Raw genomic sequence first — 10,285 nt, 5'->3', positions numbered from 1 at the left:
TCCGGTATTTGACTCGATGCCAGTTGAAAAAAGTGATGATGTTAATTGCCCTCAATTCAATTCATATTTTTTATTGTTTATCAATTTTAATTGTTTAACACAAATACGAAAGATTTGCGACGGAAATAAAATTACGACCAAATTCCAACTTAAATGAGATACTCGAGGCCATGAAGCATCCGATAACTGGTGTGGCCTGTTTCACTCAGACTCCCAGCCTGCCTTCCTACACATTTGTGTCATACGAAGCTTTACTTTGGCTTAAGTCACGTCTGGACAACAGCAGGCATCCATTGGACATATTGGAGGCCATGCGAAAGTAATAAATGCATAATTTGAAATCCTGTCATAATTAATAATAAGTAAATAATTTTAGAGAGAAGATGATTTGCCATGCGTCTGGAGACTGGGATAAGCAAGTCATACCCGGATTTTATCTCTACTATATAGCGCAGCAAGATAAAAATGCGAAGGGTATGTATAAGTGGTAGTAGTTGCAGTATTAGCTATGTATGTATGTATTTTTTTAGAATTTTAACTTACTTAATTTCACTATATGTATGTATGTAAGTATGTATAAAAGTTTATTATCAGTAATAATATTTTATCCTTGTAGAATATGTTAAACCTCTCTACGATCTGAGTGCTTTCGAGAATGAGTGGATGGAGATAGAATTACAAGGTTGTAATCATCTGTGGACTGATGAAGCGAGAGTCCCAAATATACCAACCTTCTTGCGGGATATACCATCGGCGCAATCTTGGGCGGACTATAGTCAAAATCGTAAGTGAAGAAAATAGGGAAAATATAGTATAAAATTAGATAAAATTTAACAAAATGAAAGTGAAAAAAGTTAGTAAAATACAATGAAATAAAATAGCATAAAAATAAATAGAATAAAACTAAATTGCCTTACCTACACACATAGTATATTAAATTGGAAATACTATATATTATACCAATGATATTTGATGATGAGGAAAAAGTAGTTTCTTCATGATCCATTGATTGGAATTATACCAAATTAGTATGAGACCACTCGTGAGATACCGGATAAATCGGAATTATAGAAAACTGTTTACGTGTTACAAAAACATAAAAATATTCCGACGGGTTGATAACTTCCACTGATGCACAGATTTTTTTTTTATAACCGGCGTACGAATTTTTTACGTGAGTTGCTAAGTTAACACCTATGTATGTACATGCATACAAACATTTATTAAACTTGAATCTGTTGGAACCAAAAGTCGTGTTCATATTCGTAAAAATTTGAAAGATCAAAGTGTTTAAAGTTTACATATATACATACATATATCTCACATGAATTTGTATTCTTCCCATTATTCCAGGGAAAATTTACCGTCATTCACATTTGGAAATTAATGTCAATCAAAAGAGTGACCGAATGGAATGGGGTCACGTTAAGTATCATACTGTTATGCAACCCGGATACGCCTTTGAATTTGTTGTTGAGTGGGTTACAGCATCTGGGCCAATTGTGTGGGATTTGGTAAGAGTTATAGTTAAGCAATATACCGATTGTAGGCAGATTCCTAGTCCAAGCTGTTTTTATTTACCTTATTTTATTGCCTTAGATATGGGGCTGGACACGTAAAGCGAATCATTGCAACTATGAATTGATATCTGTGCCCGCTGATCCGATGGCGGAACCATTTACTGAGAAGTCTGATCCATTGCGTGGTCCAATTTTTATACCATTGTCAGAAAAATTTTTAAGTGACAAGAGTGTTATGTTTGGTGGTAAGCTAGAAATTTATTGGCTCATTGACTATTATGCCAAATTAATATTCATATATACTTACACACATATTTACGTTTCAGAATTCGCTGAGGAGAGTAGAGCCGATCGTATGCTGCTCTTTCAAGAAGCCATACTTGCAAGGTTTGGATTTCTGCCGTGTGTGATAGAGAAAAAGTTTTCGTTTAATAAAGATGTAAGTGGCATGAATTAAAATTTTATGTTTTGTTTTTTTTAACTAATTTAATCGTTAAGTTATTTTGATCAAATATGGTATTGTTTGCATTCGCAGGTACCTAAGGAATATCAGTATGTGCATTGTTCTGGGCATATGTTTGTACTTATTCGGTAAATCTGCATTTTTGGTTGACACCTTTCTTTTTATAAGTAAAAATAAATTATGTATTCAAATGATTTCCAGTTGTTCGAAGAACAATTATCAAATGGACTCTCCAAGTCGGCAAGAAGCAAATGTGACTCGGTGTGTTTATGGACACACTAATAATACCAATGTTCCAAAAAAGGTATAGGCACATATTGATTTTGATTTATTTATTTTTTTTTATATGACCTCAAACTTTCTCATCTAGGTTGGATTTTTATGGGCCTGGAATCATATGATACCCAATAAGAAATGGAAATCGTTAGTTATTAAGAATTCACCAGATGGTGAAATTTTCCAATTGAAAATGTTGAAAGACTTTCGAGATTTTTGTTCCGACACTGATGAACGTCTGACGAAATTCTGGGAACATTGCCATGAGTTGAAACGAAAATCCTTAAAAATAGAAAACCCCAGCAATAATAACAATATTGAAATAAAAGTTAAATAAGCTAAGTCTCAAGAGTAAGCTTTATATTTTCATACCCAGCGCGCTACTGTTGGTACTTCCCGTTATAAAGGTAAAAATAAATAAATTGATATGGAGAATAAATTTATCTTCATAACCCACTTAAAACTTACGTTACCAACTTTACTGAATTCGTAGTAAAAAGCATTTCTCTAATTTGGCTTAAGAAAATTTTGAAAGTGGATGTGACAATATTTATTCAAGCCATTTATCAGAATTTCAAAAGCTACTTGAACAAATTAAACTATATCAATGCGACCAACTCCGCAGTTCTATGTAAAACATGTGATATTTATAAAGCGTGCGCTGGATATGAATATATAATGGTTTCAGGTAATTTAACTTAATTTTTTCAACTATTAAACGTTTTAAGTTATTTAGCAATTTTTAACTCAGTTTGGCAAAGAGTAAAGTTTGACTTTTATTATAAAAATGCGGGCAATCTCTTATGAAGCTCCGTAAGCATTGAAATCAGTTTGATGATTTTTTTTTATCAACTGTAAAAATACATTTGTCAAGCGAAGCCTTAAATTTTGACTTTACATGAAAATATTAATTTAAAAGCGTATGCTTTTTAGACTTAATCGATTTATTGAATCTGTACATAGAATTAGGCACATGTTATACATGTTTGTTTGGCATAGACTTTTGTACTGTTGTAAATCACTAAAACGAAAATAAAATCACAATATTTTGCTAAATATGTAGAACTTTTAAATATGTATTTTATTTTATTAATGCACTCATAATGACAAGTATATTTTTGCTGATTGACTCAACGTTTAAGTCAAATAAAAAATATACTGATATTTTTCCTAGACTATTTCTCATCGTAAATAAGTTAATAGTAAAGACCTACATATCTTTGTAAAGCAAGCTTTCTAAATATGAACGAAATCGGAACATAAATGCTGGTTTACCAAATATATCGACTCGGCACGAAGAAGAAGAAAATGACGATCCAAAAGTTGAAGATATTCGCTCTCTATTACCCATTATTATTGCGTGAGGTGCAGGATACAAGCAACCACATTAACAGGTCTATTCTGCGTCGGTAACAAACATTTTGTAACCGAAAATGCAGTTGCTGCAAATTTTTAAACCCTTTTCGCATTCTGTGCACTCTTGTAATCGGTAAACTTTGTTGCCATCTCATAAGCTGGTAAGAAAATATTGCAATGCAATTTTCCGGCTACAAAATTATCGGTTACGCGCAGAATAGACCTGTTAAAGGTCTTATACCATCTGTAATGGTTGTAATGTAACAGCATAAGAGTTAAAAAAAAAATTTGGGGGATGTCATGGGCGAATGCAGCAGAATAGCCCGTCCTAGACCAGATACAAACGTAGCTTATTCTGGATAATTCGATGTGATGTCCTCGAAACAATTCGGGTATTCACAACGGTGTCGTAAGCGTCGTAATCTTTAAACGCTTAATAAATAAATTTAATTATTTTTCAAGCTGTTAAAGTTTACGACATACAACAATACGACACCGTTGTGAATCCCTCAAAGTGGCATCCGAAATGAGTAACAAGGTGTGAACATGCCAATATTTTTTAATCCGAAAAAGGTCTGAAAAACGCTGAAAACAACTTTGAAACAGTTGGCATCACTGTGGCTAATTTCCCTGTTTGTTTTGATTACGCTTTCGTTTTTACTCGGAAAAAAAGAACGCTTAATTAAGCTGATCAAAGGAAAAAGTAATAAAATAAATTTCAATTAAGAAATACCAATTTAAATCAAAACATTTAGAATTCATTGCATGTGAAAGCGGAGTGTATGTGTAGCTGACTGCTGATTTCGTGTAGGTAATTAACTTCCAGTATTTTGCAAAAACTAGTGGTGTCTTGCTCGTTTCGGAAAAACATTCCCATTTTAGTCAAGCCTCCTCTCTACAAGATCTTGGTCAGTGTACAGATAAGTTCAGTTAGTCTGCTACTGCATGAGCGAACGATATATATTTCGCTTATAACTTGCTTGCCCTCGATTTGCAAGCACGTCGGCTTAAATCCACCTTAATTCTTGACCCAATGCATTTGCTTAATACTTGCATATAATTAAATTGATATATGTACTATATCTCGAAATACTACTTACTTATGCATGCTTTTTTATTTTAGTTCAAACATGGAATCTCAAACCAGACAGCGCTTAAGAGCTCCAAATTTCACAAAATGTGAGAATTTACTTTTACGTGATTGCATACAAAAGCGTAAAAACGTAATTGAAAATAAAAAAACGGACCGAAATAGTCTTCAACAAAAGCAAGAAGCGTGGATGGAGGTGGCGAAGGAATTCAATGAAGCCAATACTGGCATCCAGCGTACTGTTGAGAGCCTGCAGCAAAATTATAAGAATTTGAAGAAGAAACTTCGTCAGTATAAAATTATATATATTTTTTTAATTTAATAATTTAGACACCTATATTTATTGATGGTACATAAATTTTAGGTAAAAGAAAACTCCTATCATCGAGGCAGGAAACAGTTGCAGAGACATTCAATACGTTGACTTCCGAAAAGAAGGAATTGGTATCGGCAAAAAGTGAATTGTTGCAAATTCAGTTGATAGATGAACAAGAAAGATTAGAACATAATCGTCTATTGAGGAAAATGGAATTTGAAGACGCCCAAAAGAGATATGAGCACAACGAAACAATTAGGATGTTGCAATTAGAGGAATACAGCTAAAATATTTCAAAGCATTTGCGCTAAAAACTGTATTATTTAAATTTTGAAATACTAAAAATATTTAATTTATTTCCCTTATTATTATGTTTAATTTATGTTTTGCATTTATTTAACTGTTACCAAAAACAAACCTAAATTTGTATCGAAAAAAAAATGAATTGTTGCAAATTCAGTTGATAGATGTACAAGAAAGATTAGAACATAATCGCCTATTGAGGAAAATGGAACTTGAAGACGCCTAAAAGAGATATGAGCACAACGAAACAATTAGGATGTTGGAATTAGAGGAATACATCTAAAATATTTCAAGGCATTTGAGCTAGAAACTATATTACCTAAATTTTGAAATATTCAAATTATTCCATTTATTATTATTTAAGTTTTGCATTAATTTAACTGTTACCAAAAACAAACCTAAATACGTATAAGAATTTCTGATGGGACCATCTGAGCCTTATTCACATAAATCCTCTGAGGTGCCAAAAATAAATAAAATTTTCTAATAAAAATAGTGGCTACTGGTTAAACTGAACATTAATAATAAATAGGTACAATAGATTGGCGCAGCGGCCGCCACTAATGTCGGAAAATCAGGTGTGGAGATCTACTCTAATGGTAACGTAAATTCCGGGTTTTATAGAATGTTTTGTTTGTCGAAAGAAGTTCCAGAGTCAACGAAACTCTACCATAGGTATTGTGGTTGTTCACACTTGGCTGGTTATCAGGTTAGCTCAAGAATGATAGAATACTAATATTTTCTGGATCGTGCTCTGCAGTGTACTTTATCGTAAAATGAGCGCCGGTTGTAATCAATCAGCTGATTACAAATTGAGTGCTGCCATCCAAAGATTTTTGAATAAAACTGGACTGCTGCTTTGAAAACATCATTCAGACATAAGATAAAAACAGATAAAAAAAATATAAATTTAAGTCTTAAATTGTTTCATATATGTAGATATAAGTTAATATTCGCACAAGCTCCCTAAAAAAAAAATATTTTACTTTTATTTATCAATAACGCGGCAACGCAGCCCATTTTGCAACTTTGACAGTTTGTGTTGTTTTTGTGCTTAGCTTTTTTTTTCTATTTAACAAAGTAATCAAAATACGCTAAAAAGATTCGTCTTTTGCCGTGATTTGGTGCTTCGAAGGGAGCAGAAAGTTTGGAAATTTTATTGGATTGAATATGTCGCCAAACGTTGTGCAGATATGTAAGTGATTGAATAATTGAGTTCAATTAAATGAGTTTCAGTCCACTGCTAAATGGTTGATGAAGAAGTGAAGTTTGTATGAAAGTGTGTAATGGAGTACGTATAAAAAAATGTTCAATTGGTAAGTTTAGTTGGGAGCATATAATTATATTTAATAAAATCGAATGGAACTGATAAAAGCAGATTTTCAGGCTAATTATTTACCTGAATGCTGATTGTAGGCAGAAGTCACTGTGAACGCATACGGCACCATACAATATAAGCAAGAGCACATACGAAATTTATAAAATATTGCCAACTCAGAAAGGTAGTCGGCGTTTGGACCATTCCAATAGCAAAGGACCTAATCGCGTTTCAAAATTTTGTTTGTAACGTTAATTGCAGTTGTAGTTGCAATTGTTGCCGCAGTCCTTTTGGAAATTCGCGAGTGGGCAACTGATGTAACTACATGTTACTCCATGGCACATTTCACTTGGTGAGTGCAGGAATCGATGCGTATACATTTCTAATTAATGATTAGGTATCGGCTTTCATATATGCATACTAATTGATTGATTAGCAATTTAATTTATTTCGCCTTTTAAAAGTTAATGGCAATTTATGCAAAGCAAACCAATTTAGTGATCGCCACACAATGTGCCTATACATATGTATGATTGTGATTTATCGTAAGGGAAACGCGATGAGACGGACAAATGCTAAGTAAAAATGTACATACATACATATGTACATAAGTACATATTTTAAACTAACAGAATAAACCACAATTATTGTACCAACGCCTCGCGAATTGCTTTGCAGGTTTCGAAGATTTAACAGACTGATGAGCATACTGATACTTGATGGCTTGCTCAATTAGCCATACAATTCAAATTGTATAAAAATAAAAAGCTGAAATATGTCTTCATTCTTGCTTACATGTGAACATACATATGTATATGCGCGTATTTGTATACTATGTGATGGATAGTGTTAAAAGGGATTACTGGTTTTATTACACCGGTCATTGACATTAGTACTTGTGTGTAAATTACACAAATTTATTTTTATGCTTATACATATATCTTAACGTAGTAGTTATGCTTGTAACCAATAAGCGGTTTCTATTTGAATTCACTTTCTGTCATTAAGCATTACTTTGAATTCACACCTATTAATTAATTTCGAAACTAGTTTTAATTCTTCATTATAGGTATGTGACTTTATTTTAATTTTTTTTTTCTTGTTTAAAATATAAATTACAGGTATAACAAACACAACCTGCCTCAGTCAAGTGTCAGTCGAGCTGACACCGAACATCATGTACCGCTGTGTTCCATCACTGATGTGCAGCTGAGATTTCTAGTACCGGACGACTTAACCGAGGTTCCAATGAACAAATTCTTCATATGTACCCAAATATTTATTAACCACGTTTTATTTTCGTTTAAATTTAGGTACGAACATTGTGTCAAGATTGGTTTCCCATTGATTATCCGCTGTCATGGTACGAGGATATTACGTCGAGTTCGCGTTTCTTTGCGCTTGCTGCTGTCTACAATCTGGCCATAATCGGATTAATTGTAGCTGAAATTAAACCATATAGAAATCTAAACAAAGAGGTAAACTACATATTTCTTTGTTGTGCAGATAATGAATATGTACCATATTATATTGTACATAGTATGCATGTAATGGTCTAAAATATGAACAAAGCACATGATATTTATGATTTTAATACTAGGATAAAGGGATTTTACCGGATTCGATGGGGCGTAATGCTGATATAGGGTATATACTATCTTTAGGAGTGCATCGGAAGCATCGGCGTAACGGGATTGGCTCACTGTTGTTGGACTCGTTGTTGAATCACTTAACGACCGCTGAGCGGAATTCGGTCAAAGCAATTTTTCTACATGTGCTAACCACAAATCAACCTGCCATACTGTTTTATGAGAAACGGAGGTACCTACATTAACCTATAAATAAAAAAATTCTAAATATACACATAGTATAATGTTAAAAGATTTAATTTAAAAAATGTATGAATTGTTTAATTTAACGTAAATTCTGTATAACTTCCAGATTTCACTTGCATTCCTTCCTTCCATATTATTACAATATACGGGGAAAAGGGAAGGATGGTTTTACCTATGTCACTTACATCAATGGAGGACATCAACCATGGACAATATTATATCCTTTTCCAAAAAATTTGTCACAAAATTACGGTCGAAAAACGATAAATCGAAAGCTGACACCACACGAAACATATTAGTAGTTGTTTATGAATTTCTACTGTTTATGCTTCGAATTATCGTTTTCAGACTTTACATATTTGTATTTAATCTTAAAACGCGTACGGTTTCCTTAACTACCTTGCACAGATCACATCAAACATTATGCATCGAAGCTTAGACATGCAGGTGCAGTCTTCACATGGATTTCTACGCGACTGAGGCAAGTTGTGCGTTGGATTTGTCATAAAACAGTGTCACGTTTTAATTTTGCACATTAAGTACATCAACATTTTTCACCGTAAACCCACTGCTGCACCATGTGGTATACACGAAGAAAGGAAACAAATCCAAATCTGTAGATATATAAGTATTTATAGTACGGTGCTAGAGTAATAGCGAATAGGAACAGAGTATGTTTTTAGTTATTCAGTGTGAATGATAGGCGCAAGTTTTTTTTTTTGTTTAAAACAAATATGCAAATGTAATCATGGTACATTGTTGACTGCGTCCATACATACAACCACATACATACATGCATATACACATTGACATGCATTAAAACTTACTCTAAGTATATGCATACATATATAATTTGTAAGTAATTAAATTTTATAAGTAAGTTCTTACATACATAGGACAAGTTTGTATCACTCACCGAACACTCACCACCTTGAAGTCATGTAAAGTCATATTTCCCTTGTTATTTCGTCGATTTAAAATGTTTAAAAATATGTTTCTTTGAATAATCATTTTCGAAATATGCACAACACATTAACACAATATTTACACATGCGTTAATGCTATAGGTTAATTTAAGAAAGGTTTTATTTATTATAACAAACAATTGTAGTCAGTTTAACACATTCATTTTTAATAATATTTTTAACTTCAGTTTTTTTTTGTAATTTTTTATGCTTGTATTGTTTCATATAATTACCATAGTTTATTATTGTTAAATGATTCGTATTTAAATCGATGGTCTCTCTGTTAAATAGTATAATTTTATTCAGTTTCAGGTCATAAAGTACAATAACCGAGCATCAATAAAGACAGTGTGTTAAAAATAAGATGTACATATATACTTCACATTACACACACACACGGAAAAGTCGATAAACATACATACATATGTATATCTGTGAACCTATAGTTGGGTTAACTAACTAGCATATTGATGTTTGGACACAAGAATTGTTTCAATTTAAACTTATTTCATACTCGGGCAGCGCACACAGTCGTAGGTATAATTACGAAAAGCCTGATGCACCCTTGAAACGATAACGATTTAGGAACGCATGTTATTGTTTCAAGTCTACTTGCTTTATTTGTATGTATAGTATTTTGTAAAGTATTTTAAAAATAATCTAACTAAATAACATTTTTAATTCAATGTTTATCTTTTTGTAGCGAATTTCAAAGTGAAATTAATGTATGCATAATAAAATATAGCGAGTATATGCCGGATTCGGTCGTTGTTATTGAAATACCCAGTATAAAGATGTACATATTGACATGTATATATGTAAACATACATATCGTCGTTTAAA

At 32.5% G+C, this 10,285-nt stretch overlaps 4 protein-coding genes across 11 annotated transcripts in view; all 4 read left to right on the top strand.

Moving 5' to 3' along the window:
- The window catches only part of LOC118747344 (GATOR complex protein Iml1), a 41,512-nt gene extending 38,171 nt beyond the window's left edge, over positions 1–3,341 (top strand). The window contains exons 17-25 of the mRNA XM_036481390.1: positions 113–319; positions 377–474; positions 617–784; positions 1,354–1,514; positions 1,600–1,765; positions 1,847–1,959; positions 2,056–2,111; positions 2,185–2,287; positions 2,354–3,341. Coding sequence (XP_036337283.1) covers positions 113–319; positions 377–474; positions 617–784; positions 1,354–1,514; positions 1,600–1,765; positions 1,847–1,959; positions 2,056–2,111; positions 2,185–2,287; positions 2,354–2,596 — 1,315 coding nt within the window. The 3' untranslated portion in view covers positions 2,597–3,341. The remainder of the gene's footprint in view (positions 1–112; positions 320–376; positions 475–616; positions 785–1,353; positions 1,515–1,599; positions 1,766–1,846; positions 1,960–2,055; positions 2,112–2,184; positions 2,288–2,353) is intronic.
- Positions 1–10,285, top strand: part of LOC118747345 (protein cueball-like) — an 83,927-nt gene that overhangs the window by 9,459 nt on the left and 64,183 nt on the right. The window lies entirely within an intron of this gene.
- LOC118747347 (myb/SANT-like DNA-binding domain-containing protein 4) lies at positions 4,236–5,803 on the top strand. Of its 3 annotated transcripts, XM_036481402.1 has the most exons (4): positions 4,280–4,318; positions 4,371–4,426; positions 4,739–4,992; positions 5,070–5,803. In XM_036481402.1, exons 3-4 carry the CDS (start codon positions 4,746–4,748, stop codon positions 5,306–5,308), a joined length of 486 nt encoding a protein of 161 aa, XP_036337295.1. In that variant the 5' UTR covers positions 4,280–4,318; positions 4,371–4,426; positions 4,739–4,745; the 3' UTR covers positions 5,309–5,803. The 3 variants fall into 3 exon arrangements, with proteins under 3 accessions (XP_036337293.1, XP_036337292.1, XP_036337295.1); XM_036481400.1 differs by having other exon boundaries at positions 4,236–4,422; XM_036481399.1 differs by having other exon boundaries at positions 4,237–4,426.
- On the top strand, positions 6,362–10,215 carry LOC118747346 (N-alpha-acetyltransferase 60). 5 transcript variants are annotated; one of them, XM_036481398.1, is made up of 8 exons: positions 6,366–6,640; positions 6,711–6,994; positions 7,764–7,884; positions 7,956–8,120; positions 8,243–8,463; positions 8,584–8,694; positions 8,884–8,958; positions 9,749–10,215. In XM_036481398.1, the coding sequence occupies exons 2-8, from the start codon at positions 6,978–6,980 to the stop codon at positions 9,759–9,761; spliced, it is 723 nt and encodes a 240-aa protein (XP_036337291.1). In that variant the 5' UTR covers positions 6,366–6,640; positions 6,711–6,977; the 3' UTR covers positions 9,762–10,215. The 5 variants fall into 5 exon arrangements, with proteins under 5 accessions (XP_036337290.1, XP_036337291.1, XP_036337289.1 ...); XM_036481396.1 differs by having other exon boundaries at positions 6,741–6,994; positions 8,884–9,805; XM_036481394.1 differs by having other exon boundaries at positions 8,884–9,805.

This window comes from Rhagoletis pomonella, unplaced genomic scaffold (assembly GCF_013731165.1).
Source record: "Rhagoletis pomonella isolate Grant_MI unplaced genomic scaffold, Rhpom_1.0 Rhpom_scaffold_00011, whole genome shotgun sequence".
Lineage (NCBI taxonomy): Eukaryota > Metazoa > Arthropoda > Insecta > Diptera > Tephritidae > Rhagoletis > Rhagoletis pomonella.
This window is presented reverse-complemented; position numbering and strand designations above follow the sequence as displayed.